General features: G+C 45.1%; 2 protein-coding genes across 3 annotated transcripts in view; both read left to right on the forward strand.

The window, feature by feature from the left end:
- Positions 1 to 8,077, forward strand: part of LOC108258740 (transmembrane channel-like protein 7) — a 12,141-nt gene extending 4,064 nt beyond the window's left edge. Inside the window, exons 9-15 of the mRNA XM_053676387.1 lie at positions 133 to 250; positions 382 to 479; positions 1,208 to 1,391; positions 1,998 to 2,128; positions 4,249 to 4,404; positions 4,565 to 4,643; positions 7,387 to 8,077. Of these exons, the coding sequence (XP_053532362.1) occupies positions 133 to 250; positions 382 to 479; positions 1,208 to 1,391; positions 1,998 to 2,128; positions 4,249 to 4,404; positions 4,565 to 4,643; positions 7,387 to 7,518 (898 nt within the window). The 3' untranslated portion in view covers positions 7,519 to 8,077. The remainder of the gene's footprint in view (positions 1 to 132; positions 251 to 381; positions 480 to 1,207; positions 1,392 to 1,997; positions 2,129 to 4,248; positions 4,405 to 4,564; positions 4,644 to 7,386) is intronic.
- Positions 8,078 to 10,028: 1,951 nt separating this feature from the next.
- Positions 10,029 to 25,000, forward strand: part of zbtb45 (zinc finger and BTB domain containing 45) — a 16,678-nt gene continuing 1,706 nt past the window's right edge. The window contains exons 1-8 of one of the 2 annotated variants that reach the window (XM_053676390.1): positions 10,029 to 10,297; positions 10,364 to 10,614; positions 12,630 to 13,220; positions 17,341 to 17,768; positions 20,336 to 20,470; positions 20,560 to 20,700; positions 21,174 to 21,444; positions 21,952 to 25,000. The exon at positions 21,952 to 25,000 is cut by the window's right edge and continues 1,706 nt beyond it. In XM_053676390.1, the coding sequence (XP_053532365.1) occupies positions 12,638 to 13,220; positions 17,341 to 17,768; positions 20,336 to 20,470; positions 20,560 to 20,700; positions 21,174 to 21,444; positions 21,952 to 22,280 (1,887 nt within the window). In that variant the 5' untranslated portion in view covers positions 10,029 to 10,297; positions 10,364 to 10,614; positions 12,630 to 12,637 and the 3' untranslated portion in view covers positions 22,281 to 25,000. The remainder of the gene's footprint in view (positions 10,298 to 10,363; positions 10,615 to 12,629; positions 13,221 to 17,340; positions 17,769 to 20,335; positions 20,471 to 20,559; positions 20,701 to 21,173; positions 21,445 to 21,951) is intronic. The other variant, XM_053676391.1, reaches the window with a different exon arrangement.

Raw genomic sequence — 25,000 nt, forward strand, 5'->3', positions numbered from 1 at the left:
TGTGTGTGTGTGTGTGTGCGTGTGCGTGTGTATGTGTGCATGCGTATTTCTCTTGCACTTCCCCCTACCCGATATCCATGCCCCCCCGGTTGTCAGTGGAAGTTCATGTTTAGGTGTGTGTTTGCTCTGCAGGTGTGTGTTTATGCGTTTGGCCAGTATCGGAGTCCTGCTGTTCTCTCTGTGGTCTCAGATCACCTCCTGCTCTAGGGACCAAGTGTGTGACTGTGGATACAACCACACGCTTTACCCTGTGAGCACACACACCCACACACACACAGATTTTCTACTTTCTTTGCACCAGTATTTTGACAGATCTCTTGTGATTTGATATTAAACTCCATTTCACACGTGTGTGTGTCTGTGTGTGTGTGTGTCTGTCAGTGCTGGGAGACCCATGTAGGGCAGGAGATGTACAAGCTGATGATCTTTGATTTCCTCATCATTGGGGCGGTCACCGTCTTCTTCGAGTTTCCCAGGAAGTGAGTCGACAGAATTTGAGCAGAACGTGGTGAATCACTTCCTCTACTGTATGAAGAGTTGTACTGAGTTATAAGGTTATATATAGGAATCACTGAATCGACTCCTAATTAGTGTGGCTTGATCTCTTTTTAGTTTAAAGAATCACTGAATCAACTGCATGAGGAATCATAACAAATAACAGTGATGGATTTACAGTCTGTATGTTTGATATTTGAATCACTGAGACAGACTAACTGTGCGTCTGTTACTCTTCAGTATGAAGAATCATATTAAATCCTTGTGATATGAGAAATGGTCATGGATTAATGTAGTGAATCGATGTCATTTGGTCTTATGAATCATTGAGTCAACTCCTCTCTGTTTGAGCAGAGTTTGGTGAATCATACTGATGAATCATACCTACTCAAGTCGGCCAGACTGTATGAAGGTTATGTGACTCATTGAGTTGACTCTTCAGTGTATTAACTGTTCATAATGCTTCTGAAGAACAGTAATAAAGATTTATTTTTTTTGATGGAGCATTGAGTGAACCGAATGATGAACCATAATGAATTATAACAAGCCACAGGAATGGATCAGTGTTTGGTTATATGAATCCGAGTCGACTCCTGTCACACTGAATCTGTATCTGTTCTGTATGAAGATTCAATTTGAATCAATGTTGATCTTCCATCACTTGAGTTGATTACATATTGAAGTGCAGTATGGATGTGTGTGTTTTGTAAAGGATCCTGGTGAATTACTGTGACTGGGGGTTGGTGAAGTGGTTGGGTCAGCAGGAGTTCTCCATCCCTCAGAATGTTCTGGAGATTGTCTATGGGCAGACCATCTGCTGGATCGGCACGTTCTACTGCCCCCTAATGCCTGCCATCAACACCATCAAGTACTTCCTTGTCTTCTACATCAAGAAGGTCAGAAACACTGTGAAAGAGTGACAGGCCATGCCTTTATTCAGACTGATTTGAATAAATACAGGTGTGAAGACTGTTTTTGATTTTGTTAGCGTTTTAATGAGTGTGTTGATTAAGGCTGGTTAAAAATATCAATTCTCTGATTTTTAATCTAGCAATTTAATGAAACGATATAGATTCAGGAAATCCACGAATCGATCTCTTTCAAGTTTTGAATTTTGAAACCGGTTTTATTTTTTAAACATATTTCAAGTTGGTAATGAATTTCACTGTTAAACATTTACAATGTTTTTATTTTATTTTATTTTACAGTAATGTGCAGTTTGTGTTTACCTTGTGTGTATTGTTTGCACATATTTATGATTTCTTGTTACAATGTTCGTTACTTATGTGTGTCGTATTGTTAAAGTAAATGTGTATTTCAGTAATACAGATAACTAGCAGGGTTTCAGTTACCAGCATTTATATTAAAGCATGGATTCCAACATTTTAAATGAAACATCAATAACAAATCGATACCATATAAATAAGTATCGAATCGGCAAATTGGTCGCAATACCCAGCCCTAATTTTAATGAGTGTGTTAACGAGTGTGTTGTGGTGCAGGTGACTCTGGTGAATAATTGTCGTCCTGCGTCTCGTCCATTCCGTGCCAGCAGCTCCAACTTCTTCTTCCTGGCGGTGCTGCTGATCGGATTAGCACTTGCTACACTTCCTGTTACAGTCAGCATTGCACTGTGAGAGACACACACACACATGAACCACCATAATATAGCAAATCCCGCTGTATCTTCTGTATGTAGAGTCATAATAAATTCTATTTTTTCATAATGAAGTCCATGTTATATAATAGGATTGTAGTGAATCATCTTTTTGCTCATTTATATAAATTACTGTCATCTTTTTTAAGGAATTGCAGTACATCAGAAGGATAAATCAGTAGTGTTTGCTCATACGACTCGGTGTTGCTTGCTCATACGACTCGGTGTTGCTTGCTCATACGACTCGGTGTTGCTTGCTTATACGACTCTTGAGGTGATAATGGTGTTTATAAGCCTTTCTGCCAGAGAGAGGAAGGGCCATATTAGACAATATTTCTAAGGTGGTAAAAGGCTGTTTTAGAAACATGTTCAATGTGTGCACCAAATGTCATCTGAGTATCACAGACGACACCCAGATTCTGCACTTGAGAGGAGGGAAGCATGAGGCTGTTGTCAACATCAGTTTGAGATTTAGGTCATCTTTACGTGTAGCAGCCAGTGTACCAATGAGCATGAGCTCAGTTATGGAACAGTTCAGCTTCAGAACATTATGCTGCATCCAGGTAGTAATTTCTTGCAGACACTCTGTCAGTACAGTTAAAGTGCCGGTAATATCAGTGCTGATGTAGATTTGAGTATAATCAGCATATCAGTGATAACCAAGCCCATACATCCCAATAATCTACCCGAGACTGACCCCTATGGAACACCCTCATGCACTGGAACAGTGTCAGATTTATTAATACCCAAGGTCACTAACTGAGAGCCATCTGTGAGATAAGACCTGAACCAGTCCAGCACTGTCCCAGAGACACCAAGCCAGCTGTGTAGCCTATGCAGTAAGATGGTGTGGAATATAGTGTCAAATGCAGCACTTAAGTCTAACAAGCTCGAATTACTGCATGCACCTGTGTCAGCTGCAATAAGGAGGTCATTCATGACCCTCACCAAGGCTGTCTCAGCGCTATGCCCAGTTCTAAACCCCGATGAGTTTGAGATAAGTATGCGAGTAATTGTGCTGCAACAGCACACTCCTGAACCTTTGCCAAAAAAGGGTGGTTGGATATGGGCCTACAATTTAACAAATCAGAGGCAACACATCCAGCCTTTTAAAAAAGATACATCTATTTATCTCTTATTGTTTTCAATTCAATTCAATTTTATTTGTATAGCGCTTTTTACAATAGACATTGTCTCAAAGCAGCTTTACAGAAATATCAACATGGTATACAGATATTAAAGGTGCGAATTTATCCCAACTGAGCAAGCCACTGAGTGGCGACGGTGGCAAGGAAAAACTCCCTAAGATGTTTTAAGAGGAAGAAACCTTGAGAGGAACCCGACTCAGAAGGGAACCCATCCTCATCTGGGTTTTGATCTTATTTTTATTTATCTAACCCGGTGAGGCGAGTCCTGGTGGGCTCTCGCTTCTGGTTTCCAAGCCTTCACCGGCGACTCTGGGGCCTACAGTTGGCAGCGACCCGGTCCGGGGACAGTGGCAGATTGGGAGTTTGACTGGGGCTGTACAACTATCAAAGCGATAGGGAGGACAGAACCCTCCGGTATAGCAGAAGGGCAAAAGCTCACTTGATCTTGTTTTCAGAATGACTACAGACTGTGAAGGCAGGGCCTCACCATCCTTCTGGCCTTTTGGGTTTTAAGCAGGAGGTGTCAGAAAAGTTACCACAGGGATAACCGGTTTGTGGTGGCCAAGCGTTCATAGCAGCGTCACTTTTTGATCCTTCGATGTCTGCTCTTCTGATCATTGTGAAGCAGAATTCACCAAGTGTTGGATTGTTCACCCACTAACAGGAAACGTGAGCTGTGTTTAGACCGTCGTGAGACAGGTTAGTTTTAGCCTACTGATGATGTGTCGGACGTGGTGCTAAATGACTCGTAAATGAGTTATATGACTCGGTGATGGTTATATGGCTCAGTGATGGTTATATGGCTCGGTGTTTGGTTGTATGGCTCGGTGTTCGGTTATATGACTCTGTGTTCGGTTATATGACTCCGTGTTCGGTTATATGACTCCGTGTTTGGTTATATGACTCCGTGTTTAGTTATATGACTCCGTGTTTGGTTATATGACTCAGGATCCGTAGCTCGGGGGCGTGTGGAGCGTTTATAAACTACACCACATCGTGGGAGGCTGTACCTCGCTCAGTGTCTCAGCTGCCCTCAGGCCTGCAGTCTGTCCTTACTGCACTCGCTTCAGAGGCCTGCGCCGTGTCCTTCTTCGTCATCACCTGGTGACCATATACATACACACATACATACACACAAACACACATTATATATATATTTATATATATATACACACACACACACACACACTTTCACTCAGAAATGTTTAAAGTAGATTAGCATTAATTCTGTGTGTGTGTGTGTGTGTGTGTGTGTGTGTTGCAGTTTGGCAATGTTCTATGTGATTGCATTAGCTGGGGCTCATAAACGTATCATCAATCAGCTGAGAGATCAACTGACCATGGTGAGACACACACACACCAATAGGCATGTGCCGATATCAGTCCTTTATTGTCATAATTATGTTGCGTCACTGATGACATCAAGTACACTTCATTTCTCTGTCTTTGTCTCTCTCTCCCTCACTCTCTATCTCTATCTCTCTCTCCTCACTCTCTATCTCTATCTCTCTCTCCTCACTCTCTATCTCTCCTCACTCTCTATCTCTATCTCTCTCTCCTCACTCTCTATCTCTATCTCTCTCTCCTCACTCTCTATCTCTCTCTCCTCACTCTCTATCTCTCCTCACTCTCTATCTCTCCTCACTCTCTATCTCTATCTCTCTCTCCTCACTCTCTATCTCTCTCTCCTCACTCTCTATCTCTCCTCACTCTCTATCTCTATCTCTCTCTCCTCACTCTCTATCTCTATCTCTCTCTCCTCACTCTCTATCTCTCCTCACTCTCTATCTCTATCTCTCTCTCCTCACTCTCTATCTCTCTCTCCTCACTCTCTATCTCTCTCTCCTCACTCTCTATCTCTCTCTCCCTCACTCTCTCTCTCTCCTCACTCTCTATCTCTCCTCACTCTCTATCTCTTATCTCTCTCTCCTCAATCTCTATCTCTATCTCTCTCTCCTCACTCTCTCTCTCTCCTCACTCTCTATCTCTCCTCACTCTCTATCTCTATCTCTCTCTCCTCACTCTCTCTCTATCTCTCTCTCCTCACTCTCTCTCTCTCCTCACTCTCTATCTCTATCTCTCTCTCCTCACTCTCTATCTCTATCTCTCTCTCCTCACTCTCTATCTCTCTCTCTCTCCCTCACTCTCTCTCTCTCTCCCTCACTCTCTCTCTCTCTCTCTCCCTCACTCTCTCTCTCTCTCTCCCTCACTCTCTATCTCTCTCTCCCTCACTCTCTATCTCTCTCTCTCCCTCACTCTCTATCTCTCTCTCCCTCACTCTCTGTCTCTATCTCTCTCTCCCTCACTCTCTGTCTCTATCTCTCTCTCCCTCACTCTCTATCTCTCTCTCCCTCACTCTCTATCTCTCTCTCCCTCACTCTCTATCTCTCTCTCCCTCACTCTCTCTCTCCTCTCTCCCTCACTCTCTATCTCTATCTCTCCTCTCTCCCTCACTCTCTATCTCTATCTCTTCTCTCTCCCTCACTCTCTATCTCTTCTCTCTCCCTCACTCTCTATCTCTTCTCTCTCCCTCACTCTCTATCTCTATCTCTCTCTCCCTCACTCTCTATCTCTATCTCTCTCTCCCTCACTCTCTATCTCTCTCTCCCTCACTCTCTATCTCTCCTCTCTCCCTCACTCTCTCTCTCCTCTCTCCCTCACTCTCTATCTCTCCTCTCTCCCTCGCTCTCTATCTCTCCTCTCTCCCTCACTCTCTATCTCTATCTCTCTCTCCCTCACTCTCTATCTCTCCTCTCTCCCTCACTCTCTCTCTCCTCTCTCCCTCACTCTCTCTCTATCCCTCTCTCCCTCACTCTCTATCTCTATCTCTCTCTCCCTCACTATCTCTCTATCTCTCCTCTCTCCCTCACTCTCTGTCTCTATCTCTCTCTCCCTCACTCTCTATCTCTATCTCTCTCTCCTCACTCTCTATCTCTCCTCTCTCCCTCACTCTCTATCTCTCCTCTCTCCCTCACTCTCTATCTCTCCTCTCTCCCTCACTCTCTGTCTCTATCTCTCTCTCCCTCACTATCTCTCTATCTCTCCTCTCTCCCTCACTCTCTGTCTCTCCTCTCTCCCTCACTCTCTATCTCTCCTCTCTCCCTCACTCTCTCTCTCCTCTCTCCCTCACTCTCTATCTCTATCTCTCTCTCCTCACTCTCTATCTCTCCTCTCTCCCTCACTCTCTATCTCTCCTCTCTCCCTCACTCTCTATCTCTCCTCTCTCCCTCACTCTCTGTCTCTATCTCTCTCTCCCTCACTATCTCTCTATCTCTCCTCTCTCCCTCACTCTCTATCTCTATCTCTCTCTCCTCACTCTCTATCTCTCCTCACTCTCTATCTCTATCTCTCTCTCCTCACTCTCTATCTCTATCTCTCTCTCCTCACTCTCTATCTCTCTCTCCTCACTCTCTATCTCTCCTCACTCTCTATCTCTATCTCTCTCTCCTCACTCTCTATCTCTCCTCACTCTCTATCTCTATCTCTCTCTCCTCACTCTCTATCTCTCTCTCCTCACTCTCTATCTCTATCTCTCTCTCCTCACTCTCTATCTCTCCTCTCTCCCTCACTCTCTATCTCTCCTCTCTCCCTCACTCTCTATCTCTCCTCTCTCCCTCACTCTCTGTCTCTATCTCTCTCTCCCTCACTCTCTATCTCTATCTCTCTCTCCTCACTCTCTATCTCTCCTCTCTCCCTCACTCTCTCTCTCCCTCACTCTCTCTCTCTCCTCTCTCCCTCACTCTCTGTCTCTATCTCTCTCTCCCTCACTCTCTATCTCTATCTCTCTCTCCTCACTCTCTATCTCTCCTCTCTCCCTCACTCTCTATCTCTCCTCTCTCCCTCACTCTCTCTCTCCCTCACTCTCTCTCTCTCCTCTCTCACTCACTCTGTCTCTATCTCTCTCTCCCTCACTCTCTATCTCTCTCTCTCCCCTCACTCTCCCTCACTCTCTATCTCTCTTTGTCCCTCCTCTCTCTCTCTTTCTCTCTCTCTCTTTCTCTCTGTCTCTCCTCTCTCTCTCTCTCTCTCTCTCTCTCTCTCTCTCTCTCTCTCTCTCTCTCTCTCTCTCTCTCTCTCTCTCTATAGGAAGGGAGAGATAAGCGATTTCTGATGCAGAAATTGTGTCAGGCTCAGTCTAATCCCCGTTGCCGTGGGAACCAGAAACCCAGCAGTTCCAGTGTGTACATGATTGCCCCGCCCACTGAGACACACGCCTAGCATACTCTCCTCTCAGCAAACTGATTGGTTCTGTGTATAATGATCTCTTCTCCTGGGACCTGTCTATAACACGCTGTCTGATTGGTTCAGTCCAGAACAGGTTCTCCCCTGACGGTCACCTCTGTAATGAATCAGTCAGGTGATCTGTCGTTATATTGATGTGGAGCTCTTGATTGGCTTTGACAAAATCAGCGTGTTTTAAGGACCACTACATAATGAGCTTTCATCTGATTTCATTTCTCCTCTGATTGGTTAAACTGTTACGCAATGCATTTTCATTGGTTGAATTGTGTGTGTGTGTGTGTGTGTGTGTGTGTGTGTGTGTGTGTGTGTGTGTGTGTGTGTTGATGCTTATGCTTTTATATCCTGTGTCTTTTTTTCCTGTGTGTTTTTTGGACATATTTAACTCATAATCAGACAGTGTGAGAATTAAACAAATACACTAGTCGTGTGTGTGTGTGTGTGTGTGTGTGTGTGTGTGTGTGTGTGTGTGTTTCAAAGAATAAAATAGTTTTTTATATTCAGTCATTGACCAGAATAAAAACTAAAATTAAACACACACAGGTGGTTTGAGTTTATATGAGGTGTGTGTGTGTGTGTGTGTGTGTGTGTGTGTGTGTGTGTGTGTTCTCAGGTGTTCAGGGTGCAGTGTGTTTTACAGGCTGAGTGGAACTGATATAGTTATATTACCATGTGACTATCATCGGTTCTTTCCTCATGCTCAGTTCTAATGTCCACTACATGGCCATAGGTATGTGTCCAGGTGTTTAAGCCACACGCATTGCTCACAGGTGAATTAAATCCAGCTTGTAGCCATGCAGTCTCCATAGACGTATGTTGGCAGTAGAATGGGTGATTTTAAACCTGACTCTGTCACAGGATGGCCCTTTACCACCAGTCAGATCTGCCCTGGTCATCTACTGTTAGTGTGAAATGGAAGAGTCTAGAAGCAGTAGACCACACAAACATGCTGAAGTGTGTAGAACATGAAAATCACCCCTGCTCTGTTTCTCCACTCACTACAGAGCTCCGAACTCCATTTGGAAGCAACATCAGCATAAGAACTGTGCTTCAGGAGCTTTATGAAATAGATTTCATAGCTGGGCAGCAGCACAAGTCAGGGATCACTGGAGTGGAGGAGGGAGAATGTTCTGGTGCTGTTTCACTGAAGGGAAATGTTAATGCTATAGCAGACACAGATGCAAAGGGTTGATTTTGAGTGGAAGATCTCGAGTGTCCTGCACAGAGCCCTGGCCTCAACCCCACTGAACACCTTTGGGATGAACTGGAACTGGAGTCTCCTTACATCAGCATCAGTACCAGACCTCAACCTCACTAACGCTTTTGTAGCTGAATGAACACAAATCCCCATAGCCATGCCCCAAAATCTAGTGGAAAGCATTCTCAGAAGAATGGAGCTCATTGTAGCCACAAAGAGGAGGGTGACTATATCACTGCCCAGGGCTTTGGAACAGGATGTCCAACAAGATCATATGGGTGTGATTGCCAGGTGTCCACATACTTTTGGCCTTAAAGTGTATTTTCAGTATATGTATTAGTTAACTGTAGCTACTGTTCGATGTTTATTTGAACATTAATTTGTAAATCTTGTTAATGTAAACTATATTTTCCAAGTTTCCTTCTTTCTGTTCCTGACAGTCTGGGTTTGAAGGTTTAAACATGCTGTTGTAAAACTCCATCTCAGACACTTCTACTCAAGAACAATCTGACAAACTCTGAGGTGTGAACTACACACAGGTGTTTTTAATCATCTGAACCTGGAGTTCAGAAAAATCCACTTAAGCAGCGCGACTCTGAATACCAGGAACTTTCCTCACGTAAGCACTGATGTGACTTTTTGAACTCTGAATACTCTTGGTGTCTACAACACTGCTTTTGGGTGGAGCTTATTGTGTGATTTTAAACACAACCATAAAAGGACATGCCAAAAAATGTGGGTGGAGCTATATCCTTGTGGGATGATGTCATAAGTGTAGTGTTCTCTGACTGGCTCTTACTTCTTCAGGACCACTAAGAGAAATGATCAGCTCCGCCCTAAAATTGATCAGGCACACGCGCAAAAATCATTAAATCACTGTGTGCTACTGAATCACCTAGGTACTGAATCACTACATTACTGAATCACCTAGGTACTGAATCACTACATTACTGAATCACTGTGAGGTACTGAATCAATAAGTTACTGAATCACCGTGAGGTACTGAATCAATAAGTTACTGAATCACCGTGAGGTACTGAATTACTGAGGTAATAAAACAATACAGGATACTGAATTGTTGACATGCACACATTGTATATTAAGTACATTGCATATATATATATATATATATATATATATATATATATATATATATATATATATATATATATATATATATATATATAATGTGTGTGTGTGTGTGCACTTTAAAATCGCATAGTTATGTTTATCAGGTGTGTGCGCGTGTTGAAAACGGTCGCGGGGTTTGAGGACTTTTATTTTGCCTCTCGGTTTTTTCCTTTTTTTTTTTTTTTACTGTGAGTGTTTTGTCTCTCTCTGGTTGCCGTAGTTTCCGCTGCAGCTGTGTCAGCGCTAAATAAAGACTGTAATAAGGAGAATAAAGCGCGTTTATGTGCGGGTCTCGCGCTTAATCCCGCATTAATAAACCCGCACGCTTTATCATGCGCGTGAGTAATAAGGATCAACGCAGTGTCAGTGTGTGTGTTAGGTGTGTGTGTGTCAGTGTGTGTTAGGTGTGTGTGTGTCAGTGTGTGTTAGGTGTGTGTGTGTGTGTGTGTGTGTGTGTGTGTGTGTGTGTGTGTGTGTGTGTGTTGTGTGTGTTAGGTGTGTGTGTGTGTGTCAGTGTGTGTTAGGTGTGTGTGTGTCAGTGTGTGTTAGGTGTGTGTGTGTTAGGTGTGTTAGGTGTGTGTGTCAGTGTGTGTGTTAGGTGTGTGTGTGTGTGTGTGTGTGTTTAGGTGTGTGTGTGTGTGTGTGTGTGTGTGTATATGTATATAGAAGCTGACAGGCCGTTGCGGGAACATTAACACTGAGAACAGGAACATCACTGAACATCTCCAGCTTCCTCTGTGTGAGAGGTCAGAAGATTTCTCTCTCTCTCTCTCTCTGTCTCTCTCTCACTGTCTCTTTCTCTCTCTGTCTCTCTCTCTCTGTCTCTCTCTCTCTCTTTCTCACTGTCTCTCTCTCTCTCTCTGTCTCTCTCTCTGTCTCTCTCTCTCTGTCTCTCTCTCTCCATCTGTTCGTCTGTGTGTTAAGAACATGTTGCATGCTCTGTGTTTTTTTATTAAATTCTTTAATATAAATGTCTTCATTTTTATAAAATTTCATTTGTGTTGTTTTTGTTTGTATTTAGTGTTTATAATATTTCGTGTGTGTGCACAAAAAGTAAGATATGAAATTTTTTTGTATTGATTTCATAATATTTAAATATATTCAGTTAAAAATCATACAGTTGTATAAATTTAATTAGGATTTAGTCCTTAAGTCTCGGGTTAGTTTTATTTCAGATCAGAGATATTTTAATATTCAGGATAAAAGTCAGTATGGATGATGTACAGAAGTGTACACACCGATCAGCCGGAACATTAACACCACTGACAGGTGAAGGGAATAACGCTGATGGTCTCATTACCGTGGCACCTGTAAAGGGGTGGGGTTTATTTGTTAGGCAGGTGAACAGTCAGTTCTGGAAGTCGACGTGTTGGAAGCAGGAGAAATGGGCAAGTGTACGGATCTGAGTGACTTTGACACGGGCCAGATTGTGATGTCTAGACGTCTGGATCAGAGCTTCCCCAGAACAGCAGGTGTTGTGGGGTGTTGCTGGTGTGCAGGGGTTAGTACCTACCAAAAATGCTCCAAGGAAGGTGAACCGGTGACAGGGTCCTGGGTGTACAAGGCTCATTGATGTGTGTGAGGAGAGAAGGCTATTCCGTCTGCTCCGATCCCACAGAAGATCTACTCAAAGTACAAAGTAATCATGCTGGTTCTGATAGAAAGGAGTCGGAACACACCGAGCATCACAGTTTGCTGCGTATGGAGCTGCAGAGCGGTCAGAGTGTCCATGCTGACCCCCTGTACACCTCCAAAATCTCCTACAGTGGGCACGTGAACATCAGAACTGGACCATGGAGCGATGGAAGAAGGTGTCCTGGTCTGATGAATCAGGTTTTCTTTTCCATCATGTGGACGGGTGTGTGTGTGTGTGTGTGTGTGTGTGTGTGTGTGTGTGTGTGTGTGTGTGTGCGCGCGTTGCTTACCTGGGGAAGAGATGGTACCAGGATGCACTATAGGAAGAAGGTGAGCTGGTGGAGATGGGAATTAAACCCCCAAACCCAGAGGTGTGTGGCAAACATGCAAAATCTTCAGATTCAGTTTTCTAATGTTCATAAAATCCTGTAATTCAGAGCTGAAATTCAGGGGAAGGCATCGATCCTGTCTTCACATGTCCCCGCTTCCCACACCTCTTAAAAGTTCTGAAACCAAGATGAACCTCTACCAAAGTGATGGAAAGGCCAAAGTGTGGAGAAAGAAAGGATCTGCTCATGATCCAGAACATACAAGCTGATCTGTGAAACATGGTGGAGGTAGTGTCATGGCTTGGGCTTGCATGTCTGCTTCTAGAACATTCTCACTGATCTTTATTGATGATGAACTCATGATGGAGCAGCAGAGTGAATTCAGAAGTTTACAGGAACACTCTGACCGCAGATTTACAGAGAAATGCATCCGAATGAATCAGGAGGAACTTCATCATGCAGCAAGACAGCGATCCAAAACACACTTCCACCTCAACACAGGACTTCATCAGGGGGAAAGTGGAAGGGTTTAGACTCAATCACCAGACCTGAGAATATCAGTTTATTGTAGAAATGTCTTGTGGTACTGTATGTTTTTCAGAATATAAATCAATTTGTAGTTAAATAAAAATGTCATTAGGACATCAGGACTTTCTCTTAGTTTATAAAACTGTCCTGAAACACAGTGAAGCTGAGCTGCGTGTTTCATTTGTCTTTAATCATAATGATCATCCTAATCCCTTAATGAGTGTGTGTGTGTGTGTGTGTGTGTGTGTGTGTGTGTGTGTGTGTGTCAGGCGTGGTCATGGCGGCGTGCGGCTCCGACTCGGTGCACTACATCCGTCTGCAGAATGCGAGTGAGTGTGTGTTAGAGTCTCTGCGGTCTCAGCGGCGTGACGGTGTATTCTGTGACGTGACAGTGCGGATCCAGGACGCGTCCCTACGCGCTCACGCCTGCGTGCTGGCGGCCGGAAGCCCGTTCTTCCAGGACAAGCTGCTGCTGGGCCACTCGGAGATCAGTGTTCCGCCCCTGGTTCCGGCCGACGCCGTGCTGCAGCTGGTGGACTTCCTGTACAGCGGCTCCATGGTGCTGCTGCGCTCGCAGGCCCTGCGCATGCTTACCGCCGCCAGCATCCTGCAGATCAAGAGCGTCATAGACGAGTGCACACAGATCATCTCCGCCTCCGCCAACCACAAACGGGCCGCTGCTGCTGCCGCCGCCGCCGCTGCCGCTGCCAAGAGCCGGGGCACCGAGGAGGGCGGGGCTGTGGGAGGAGCCATGCCTGGGTTTGGATACTCCATGGAGGAGTGTGGTGAAGTCACATCAGAAAGCACAGAGCAGCCGAGTGCACACTTCATCTCACAACATCAAGCGGGACTGCAGACAGGTAGCACACAGACAGACAGACGGGTAGCACACAGACAGACAGACGGGTAGCACACAGACAGACAGACAGACGGGTAGCACACAGACAGACAGACAGACGGGTAGCACACAGACAGACAGACAGACGGGTAGCACACAGACAGACAGACGGGTAGCACACACACACAGACAGACGGGTAGCACACAGACAGACAGACAGACGGGTAGCACACACAGACAGACAGACAGACGGGTAGCACACAGACAGACAGACAGACGGGTAGCACACAGACAGACAGACAGACGGGTAGCACACAGACAGACAGACGGGTAGCACACACAGACAGACAGACAGACAGACGGGTAGCACACAGACAGACAGACAGACGGGTAGCACACAGACAGACAGACAGACAGACGGGTAGCACACAGACAGACAGACAGACGGGTAGCACACAGACAGACAGACAGACGGGTAGCACACAGACAGACAGACAGACGGGTAGCACACAGACAGACAGACGGGTAGCACACAGACAGACAGACAGACGGGTAGCACACAGACAGACAGACAGACGGGTAGCACACAGACAGACAGACAGACGGGTAGCACACAGACAGACAGACAGACGGGTAGCACACAGACAGACAGACAGACGGGTAGCACACAGACAGACAGACAGACGGGTAGCACACAGACAGACAGACAGACGGGTAGCACACAGACAGACAGACAGACGGGTAGCACACAGACAGACAGACAGACGGGTAGCACACAGACAGACAGACAGACGGGTAGCACACAGACAGACGGGTAGCACACAGACAGACAGACAGACGGGTAGCACACAGACAGACAGACAGACGGGTAGCACACAGACAGACAGACAGACGGGTAGCACACAGACAGACAGACAGACGGGTAGCACACAGACAGACGGGTAGCACACAGACAGACAGACAGACGGGTAGCACACAGACAGACAGACAGACGGGTAGCACACAGACAGGCAGACAGACGGGTAGCACACAGACAGGCAGACAGACGGGTAGCACACAGACAGGCAGACAGACGGGTAGCACACAGACAGGCAGACAGACGGGTAGCACACAGACAGGCAGACAGACGGGTAGCACACAGACAGGCAGACAGACGGGTAGCAGACAGACAGACAGACGGGTAGCACACACACAGACAGACAGACAGACGGGTAGCACACAGACAGACAGACAGACGGGTAGCACACAGACAGACAGACGGGTAGCACACAGACAGACAGACAGACAGACGGGTAGCACACAGACAGCCAGACAGACAGACGGGTAGCACACAGACAGACAGACGGGTAGCACACAGACGGGTAGCACACAGACAGACAGATGTGTAGCACACAGACAGACAGGTAGCACACAGACAGACGGGTAGCACAGACAGACAGACAGATGGGTAGCAGACAGACAGACGGGTAGCACACAGACAGACAGACGGGTAGCGCACAGACAGACAGACGGGTAGCGCACAGACAGACAGACGGGTAGCGCACAGACAGACAGACGGGTAATCAGAGGTGTGTGTAACGCGTTACTGTAATTAATGAGTTTTTCTGATAACGCAGTAGCGTAACGCGTTAGATTTTAAATGTATAAAATTTGATTAGTTACTGATATCATTTAAAATAGCATTTACATTTTAACTGCAGTAAAAAATTATTATTCAGAAAACATGATGTAAAAAGCATTTTAAAATAAATCACGTTTTAACCTGAAGATTTTTTCTTTAGACCCGAATAGAGATCAAATTTCATATCACGTTATCAGTTTTATCACCGTATCGATAAAATGTGCTGAAAATGTACAGAAAGTACTGATACATACTGAAATCATTTAAACAGGGTTATATCTATATCCACACACTATAACGTGTGTCACAAAAGTGAGTACACCCCTCACATTTCTGTAAATATTTGATTATATCTTTTCATGCGACGACACTGAAGAAATGACACTGTGCTACAATGTAAAGTAGTGAGTGTACAGCTTGTGTAACAGTGTAAATTTGCTGTCCCCTCAAAATAACTCAACACACAGACATTAATGTCTAAACTTGCTTGTCTTCAGCAAACTGTTTGTGGTCTTTCTTGTGCATCATCTTTCGAAGAGGCTTCCTTCTGGGACGACAGCCATGCAGACCAATTTGATGCAGTGTGCGGCGTATGGTCTGAGCACTGACAGGCTGACCCCCCACCCCTTCAACCTCTGCAGCAATGCTGGCAGCACTCATACGTCTGTTTCCCAAAGACAACCTCTGGATATGACGCTGAGCACGTGCACTCAACTTCGTTGGTGGACGACGGCGAGGCCTGTTCTGAGTGGAACCGGTCCTGTTAAACCGCTGTATGGTCTTGGCCACCGCGCTGCAGCTCAGTGTCAGGGTATTGGCAATCTTCTTATAGCCTAGGCCATCTTTATGTAGAGCAACAACTCTTTTTTCAGATCCTCAGAGAGTTCTTTGCCATGAGGTGCCATGTTGAACTTCCAGTGACCAGTATGAGGGAGTGTGAGAGCGATGACACCAAATTTAACACACCTGCTCCCCATTCACACCTGAGACCTTGTAACACTAACAAGTCACATGACACCGGGGAGGGAAAATGGCTAATTGGGCCCAATTTGTACATTTTCACTTAGGGGTGTACTCACTTTTGTTGCCAGCGGTTTAGACATTAATGTCTGTGTGTTGAGTTATTTTGAGGGGACGGCACATTTACACTGTTACACAAGCTGTACACTCACTACTTTACATTGTAGCACAGTGTCATTTCTTCAGTGTCGTCACATGAAAAGACATCAAATATTTACACAAATGTGAGGGGTGTACTCACTTTTGTGAGATACTGTAAATGTAAATTTATTCATGTCTCATTAATGAAAGAGTGAACTGCACTTCACCTGGTCGGTGTTGCACTCCCTCTCGCACGTGCTCTGTGCGTCCACCCACAGGTGAGGGTATGTATGTATGTGTGTATGTGTGTATATATATATATATATATATGAGAGAGAGAGATCCAGGGTCTGATTATAATACAATACCGGGCACAAGAGTCACAGAGTCGGAGATCACTGTTCATGTTCCGCGATTGTCTGTTCGTCACTGTTGAATACAGAATACGTGCATGTTTCACTTACAATACTGAACCGTTACTGACTCAACGCACCTTTACAAAGCAGTACTGAGTACTAAAGCGCGGTTAACCCTTTATGACTCATAGGAGATTCCCTTTAGGAGAACCCCACAAATCGTCCGAAATGTGGTCCAAGGAAGGAGAACCGCTGAACCGGGGACAGGGTCATAGGCGCCCAAGGCTCATTGATGTGCGTGGGGAGCGAAGTCTCGCCCATCTGATCCGATCCCACAGACGAGCTACTGCAGCACAAACTGCTGAAATGTTGTAATGTTATACAGGAAATACTCACGTCTTATTGGCTGACAGTCTCTCAGTTCTGCCGAACGCTAGCTCAGTGTGAGGGGGAAATGGATACACGCCGGGTTTTATTTATTTAAACTACTAAAGGAGTTGAAACTGAGCAGAATCATCCTCTGAAGCTGAGCAGGAGAACAAGGCGTGTAAACGTCTATATGGGTTCCAGTTCACGTGAATATGACGTGAGCAGAAGGAAAGATAATGAACTCTACATGACTCTGTAGCAGCTAAACATGTGCAGTGATCGCTTAGCTGTGTCTCCCCTCGGCTAGTCGTCTAGCGACACCAAACTAGCCTCATTAGAATATTTTATGGCTCGTCCTGCACACAGCGACACACCCGAGGAAGGTTTTATTTTTATATTTATTATTTCTGTAGAGTGAAAGTAACGTGAAAGTAAAGTAATTAGTAATCTGAGTCATTTTTATGTGCAGTAATCAGTAATGTCATCAGATTATAACTTTTAATTGGTAATCTGTAGTGGATTAGTTTTTTTTTAATAACTTGCCCAACACTGTCTGTAACACATAGACAGACAGATAACACACACACACACACACAGGTAACACACACAAACAAGCATGTAACAGAGAGACAGACAGGCAATACACAGACAGACTCATCACTCATGTTAATTCCCTCTCCTGCTCTTTGGTATAGGGGCGGGGCAAGGGGAGGCGGCCTCTCTGGAAGCAGGCGGAGTTGGCAGGATGATTCCCCCCCTCAGTGACCTGATGTGCAGAGGGGAGGGGCTTGGTGCTTCAGGGGGTGGGGCCTCTCTGAAACCTGTGAGCTGTCCTCAGGAGATCCAGAGTTACATGCTGAGCCAGAATGCTGAGAGATCCACTGCGCAGAACCAGAGCCAGAACCGGGCGGATTCAGGCCACGCCCCCATCAACAACCCTGCCCCACTGGGCAGGAATGGCCTCCGTGGCAGTGGGGCAGGGTTTGTGGGCGTGGCCGAGGAGCTGCCTTTGGGGATGGACAGGTTCAGTGAGGGGGAGGAGCTGGAGGACAGAGGGAGAGATGGAGAGAGAGACAGAGGGGCGGGCCATAGCCGCAAACAGAGACAACCACTAAGGTTACAGGTAAATCACTCTCTCACACACACACACACACACACACTCTAGGGCTGGGCGATAAAATGATCTCGATATTTATTATGATTAAAAAAATCCACAATATGGTTGATAAGTTTCTGAGTAATTTTGGATATTTAGACTATATTCTATCTTTAGAGGAACATGAGCGGAACCTTTCTTCTGTCATCATGTGCCAGTCCGACCGCTTTAGTAGTTGCACCGCCTCTTTTTTTATTACATCATATCAAGAGAAACGCATTTAGTGGTTCTCCCGCGAGCAGGGGATGGGTCAGAGTCCCCTCAGGTTGCATATAAGCCCGTGTTGCCTATTTTCTTCGTAAGTTAATGTGTCTCCATGAAGCCTTTATACCGTAACTCTTCTCCTGTCTAACTTTAGCTTTATTAATCAGCACGTTACGAACCTTTCATGGAGCCACGTTAACTTATGCAGCATATCATGTCCACTCACGTGCGGGGAAAATAGACAACACGGGCTTATCATAAACAAAGAGATTATTTGTTCAAATTATTCAGATGTCATGAATGGTAATGAAAGAAAGAGTAAAATTACAGTACAGCATTGTTCCTCAGCCACAAGGCCTCCACTGCCCCATCCTTACATATCCGAATTTAAATATATCTCAAAACTTATTAAAACACTAGACTGCTCTTATTACCCCCCTGGTTACGCCCCTGGTTACGCCCCTGGTTACGCCCCTGGTTACACCTTCTTCCCCCAAGCCATCAGACTCAAGTACTCAGATCCAGGACTGACGCGCAGCTCACCATTAACACGGCCAACGACACGTAATAATAATGAGGCTAATGCTAACTGGTTAATGGTAATATGTGTGTGTATATAATGTGTATATATAATATATCTAAAATGTGTGTGTATATAATGTGTGTATGTACAGTATCTCACAAAAGTGAGTACACCCCTCACATTTGTGTAAATATTTGATGTCTTTTCATGTGACAACACTGAAGAAATGACACTGTGCTACAATGTAAAGTAGTGAGTGTACAGCTTGTGTAACAGTGTAAATGTGCCGTCCCCTCAAAATAACTCAACACACAGTCATTAATGTCTAAACCGCTGACAACAAAAGTGAGGACACCCCTAAGTGAAAATGTACAAATTGGGCCCAATTAGCCATTTTCCCTCCCCGGTGTCATGTGACTTGTTAGTGTTACAAGGTCTCAGGTGTGAATGGGGAGCAGGTGTGTTAAATTTGGTGTCATCGCTCTCACACTCCCTCATACTGGTCACTGGAAGTTCAACATGGCACCTCATGGCAAAGAACTCTCTGAGGATCTGAAAAAAAGAATTGTTGCTCTACATGAAGATGGCCTAGACTATAAGAAGATTGCCAAGACCCTGACACTGAGCTACAGCACGGTGGCCAAGACCATACAGCGGTTTAACAGGACCGGTTCCACTCAGAACAGGCCTCGCCATGGTCGACCAAAGAAGTTGAGTGCACGTGCTCAGCGTCATATCCAGAGGTTGTGTTTGGGAAATAGACGTATGAGTGCTGCCAGCATTGCTGCAGAGGTTGAAGGGGTGGGGGGTCAGCCTGTCAGTGCTCAGACTATACGCCGCACACTGCATCTAATTGGTCCGCATGGCTGTCGTCCCAGAAGGAAGCCTCTTCGAAAGATGATGCACAAGAAAGCTGGCATACAGTTTGCTGAAGACAAGCAGACTAAGGACATGGATTACTGGAACCATGCCCTGTGGTCTGATGAGACCAAGATAAACTTATTTGTTTCAGATGGTGTCAAGCGTGTGTGGCGGCAACCAGGTGAGGAGTACAAAGACAAGTGTGTCTTGCCTACAGTCGAGCATGGTGGTGGGAGTGTCATGGTCTGGGGCTGCTTGAGTGCTGCCGGCACTGGGGAGCTACAGTTCATTGAGGGAACCATGAATGTCATCATGTACTGTGACATACTGAAGCAGAGCATGATCCCCTCCCTTCAGAGACTGGGCCGCAGGGCAGTATTCCAGCATGATAATGACCCCAAACACACCTCCAAGACGACCACTGCCTTGATAAAGAAGCTGAGGGTGAAGGTGATGGACTAAACCCTATTGAGCATCTGTGGGGCATCCTCAAACAGAAGGTGGAGGAGCACAAGGTCTCTAACATCCACCAGTTCCGTGATGTGGTCATGGAGGAGTGGAAGAGGACTCCAGTGGAACCTGTGAAGCTCTGGTGAACTCCATGCCCAAGAGGGTTCAGGCAGCGCTGGAAAATAATGGTGGCCACAAAAAATATTGACACTTTGGGCCCAATTTGGACATTTTCACTTAGGGGTGTACTCACTTTTGTTGCCAGCGGTTTAGACATTAACGGCTGTGAGTTATTTTGAGGGGACAGCAAATTTACACTGTTACACAAGCTGTACACTCACTACTTTACACTGTAGCAAAGTGTCATTTCTTCAGTGTCGTCGCATGAAAAGATATCATCAAATATTTACACAAATGAGGGTGTACTCACTTTTGTGAGATACTGTATAATGTATATAAATTGTGTGTGTGTGTGTGTGTGTGTGTGTGTGTGTAGGTGATGGGGCCGGAACAGGTGGTGGTGAAGGATGAGGAGAACCTGCAGGAAGGAGAAAACCTGTTCCAACTGGACGAGCGTCAGGACACAACACACACACCACACACACAATCGCACACACAAACCTACAGCCAGGTAACCCACACACACATGTGCACACACACACACCATATTAATAAATGAAAATAGAGAACTCAGAGTGTGTGTGTGTGTGTGTGTTACAGGCGGGGTTTTATGAAGAGCAGAATGTGTATGCTGCAGGTTTTTGGCCACAGGCTGATGCGTCTCAGGCTTTGGTGTCGAACCCCCGTTCCCGCGGCAACAAACCAATGTCCCCACCTACCTCCTCGCACATGAACAATCAGGTCTAACACACACACACACACACACACACTCGCTCGCTCGCTCGCTCACTCGCTCACTCACTCACTCACTAACTAGTTTAAATGGCAGATAAGATGACCCGGACAACAAGCTCTGCCCCCAACTCATGCACTGTAGCTCAAAAGAAAAATACTTGCTCTGGAGCAGAAGCAGCTTGGGGGCGGAGTTTACCTCCTGAGCAGTGCTGATTGGCTACAGCCTCACAGTTATTTTAAGCTAGTGAACTTTGTCTTTTGAAACAATTATGTAATAATTATAATAAACCTGAAAATTGCACTGTTTATTTCTTTTAATGAACGTTTTCTGTAAAGTTAACCACGTTAATAACCGACAGTAACTAATTCCCACTGCTTGTGAATGTGCTGCTTTTACACTGCTTTTTTTTTCTTTGGTTAATGTTCGATCGCTAAACCAAGTTAACTAGCTAACAGTATTTTGTGTGTTGCTCCTCCAGATGCTCTTTCAGTATCCTGTCAGCGAATCACAGCCGTCCTCCTTCTATGTGGGAGGAGCTATGACAATGGACAGCATGCCAGAGACATGCCAGCAGGCACCGCCCCCTCCCCCGCTTACCCCGGCCCCTCCCCCTCCGGGCCCGGCCCCGGCGTGTGTCGCAGGTCCAAGTTTTACGGCTCAGGGATCAGAAACTTCGTTCGACTGCAGCCACTGCGGCAAATCACTGCGATCACGCAAGAACTACAGCAAGCACATGTTTATACACTCCGGTACACACACACACACACACACACACATTACACATACACTCACACACATTACATACATTACACACACACAAATACAGACACACACATTATACAGTGGCGCTTGGGACCAGGACTTACATAATATAAGCCACACCTCCTTTACTGGGACTTACAGAGCATAGGCCACACTCCTTCCCAGGGACTAATGGACCATAGGCCACACCCCCTTTGCAGAGACTGACTGAATATAAGTCACACCTCTTTCCCTGGGACTAATGGGACATGGGCCACACCCCTTCCCTGTGACTGACAGAAAACAGAGTGCACAAACATCACTCCCTCTTTTACTTGACCAGACATAGAGGCCATGCCCACTGGCCAATTCCTTATTGTGACTGACAGAATTTGAATAGAAGCCATGCCGACTCCCTAATATACCTTGCTAACACGTCTTTCATAAGTATAAGAATGAGACTCAAGTTACATATCTGTGTGTGTGTGTGTGTGTGTGTGTGTGTGTGCGTGCAGGTCAGAAGCCCCATCAGTGCAGTATCTGCTGGCGTTCCTTCTCTCTGCGTGATTACCTGTTGAAGCACATGGTAGTGCACACAGGTGTGCGAGCGTTCCAGTGTAGCGTGTGCAGTAAACGCTTCACACAGAAGAGTTCGCTAAACGTGCACATGCGCACTCACCGCGTCGAGCGCAACTTCTCCTGCACCGTGTGTAACCGTGCCTTCACGCACCGCACCTTGCTAGAGCGCCACGCCCTCCAGCACCAGCACCCAGCCCCGCCTATCAAACCCCCGACCAACCACGGAGCCATGGGCGGAGCTGGTGGGACCGGGCCCGCCCCCTAGTGGCCAAACTAAGACCTCGGGGTGGACGCCACTAATAACCATTTAAATAATATCATCTAAATAATTACACAATAATAATGATAATAATTTATTATTATTATTATTATTATTATTAAGACCTTTAGAATTGACATATATTCACTCAATAGTTCACAGACCACACCAGGGGCGTGTCTTTAAGTCCATATAAGGGCATAGCTAGCTGACGTCAGCTAACATGACAAGATTTCTGAGAAGAATTTAAAGTGATACTCAAATGTTAATTTTCTTTAGTTTTGATGCAATGCTAACTAGCTTTGCTAACATGATGCAATGCTAACCTTGAGCTAAACTGACATCATCTTTGACATATTTTTAAAGAATTTTCTGTGTAATTCTACCTAGCTAGCTAATACATGCTAATCTGACAAGAATTTTAGGTAATATTTAGAAATGTTCATAGCCTTCCTAGACAAAGTTAGCTAATGTTTATCTAGCTAGCACAAACCTGACAGGATTTATGAGAAGTGATATTCCTAAACATTCATAATCTTTAGAATTAAAGTTAGCTAACCTTTTACTAAGCTAACCTGGCAGGCTTTAGGTTAAATGTCAATTAACTCAAATTTCTAAATATTCATAATCTTCACTTCTAACTACTGGCTAGCTGAAATAAGCTAACCTCAAGTCACGCTCACACATTCATTAACCACTGCTAGCTAGTTGAGTAATGTTAGCATAAATGTTCCCTGTAGTGACAGGAAGTTCTAGCTAGCAAGCTAACATGAGTGAAACAGACAGGATCTGTGAGAGAAGCACGTTTAAAGCATTTAAAAATCATATGTGGTCTCAAAGACACGCCATATATTTACAAATATAAATAAATATATAAATATAAAGTTATCTAGGTAAATATGGGTAGTTTATATGAATCTAAGATAAGCCTGAGCGCTTTAAAATCGAGTTTGTATCATGTCCACCCCGAGTGTGAGAGAGAATAATAACATGAATAGGATTTACAATCAGATTTTCATTCAGGACACACACACACATACATATACAGACACACATACGTACACACATACACACACACATACATACACACACATGTACACACACACACACACACACACATACATACTTACACATATATATATACACACACACACACACGTACATACATACACACACTCACATACATACACACACGTAGGGCATGTTCTGATAATCAGCTGTATGATACTCGGTAACATCAGAGCTAAACAGTGTACGATATAATACACCGGCTGCACTACATGCTAGCTGGATAAAGTTTTGGCACCCTCAGTGAAGCGGCCATTTTGTTTCTGTCTCAGTCCATCATGCTGTGTAGTTTTCGTTAACTCTGACTGTGTGCTGTTTAGTGCAGTGGTGTGTACCGCAGCCCATGCTAACCCATCAGAGTGCGCTGCTATGAGTTATCAGTAAATACACCTAAAAACAGGCTTTCTCTTCCTGATCAATCTGGAATGATTGACAGTTGTGTGGGAAGCCCCACCCCTTCCCCCATTTGATATGAGTAATGTTTAGGCTAGTGTTCCCGTCTCAACTCCTCTGTCCTGAAGATGTGGGAGAAGTTAAAGGTACAGCTTTACCTCTGACTGGTACACAATGCTGACACTGGAGACTCCTTCCATAATTAACCAGAACGTAAACTCAAAGAAACTCCGCCATATTCGGAGGAGCTGCAATTTTTCAAAACTACCGCAGATTCGGGCCGAGACACGTCACGTGACGTCATCACAACACGCATTCAATGAAAGCCCTCTTGTATTCACGTGTGTCAAACGTGAGTACAGCTAAAAGCTCTGGTTTACCAACAAACACCACTGCGAAACAGCGTGCACAACTATTTCCTGCCACTGGGATTCTGCCAGTTCAAGTAGTTTTACACTAAAAAGCACAAAAAACGCCGCAAATTTTGGAAGAAAAGCCACAGCAAAATCCTGCGTTTTTGGCTGCAACAATCAGAAAAAAATATTTTATATGTTACTGAATGATTACAGAAATCTGTATCGCACCGTATCCATGATTACAGACGTCATTAACCCGTCTGTCTATTCAGTGTTTCATCCTACAACCACCTACACGTTACTGTACCAATACAACGCTCTTCATCTCTTCTCTTTATCTACTGACGCTGGAATTGCCACACGTAGTGGATGTTCACCAGCTGTTTCACTTTGGAGTAAATAAACAAAACACAGATATGACACAAACAATTTTTGTTTAATAGCTGAACATTCCGGCTTCATGAGACATGCCCCTAACAAATAAAATGAAATGGCGTATTTTTTTTCCAGATCAAATAGAGGAAAAAATGATGGAATCATCAATGTTGTTGTTGCTCCTCCTCAGGCACCTCACATGCGCACTTTCTAGGCAGCCTCCTTAGGTCACTTGATTTGGAGATGAGGTTTATGAACGCTGCCTGTTTCTCTGATCTTACAGCGGAGTGCTGGGATGATATCAGAACACGCTTCTCTCTCTCTCTCACACACACACACACACACACACACACACACACACGTACACGTACACATATATGTATACACACACACACACCATGATACATTGTGGTGCCATAAACATGAAGAGCAGCTTCATCAACCAGAGAACCTCATACACACACACACACACACACACACACACACACACACACACACATTTACATAAGAACTAATGTATTCGTGCTGTACTCA

The sequence above is a fragment of the Ictalurus punctatus genome, chromosome 26 (genome assembly GCF_001660625.3).
Source record: "Ictalurus punctatus breed USDA103 chromosome 26, Coco_2.0, whole genome shotgun sequence".
Classification (NCBI taxonomy): Eukaryota; Metazoa; Chordata; class Actinopteri; order Siluriformes; family Ictaluridae; genus Ictalurus; species Ictalurus punctatus.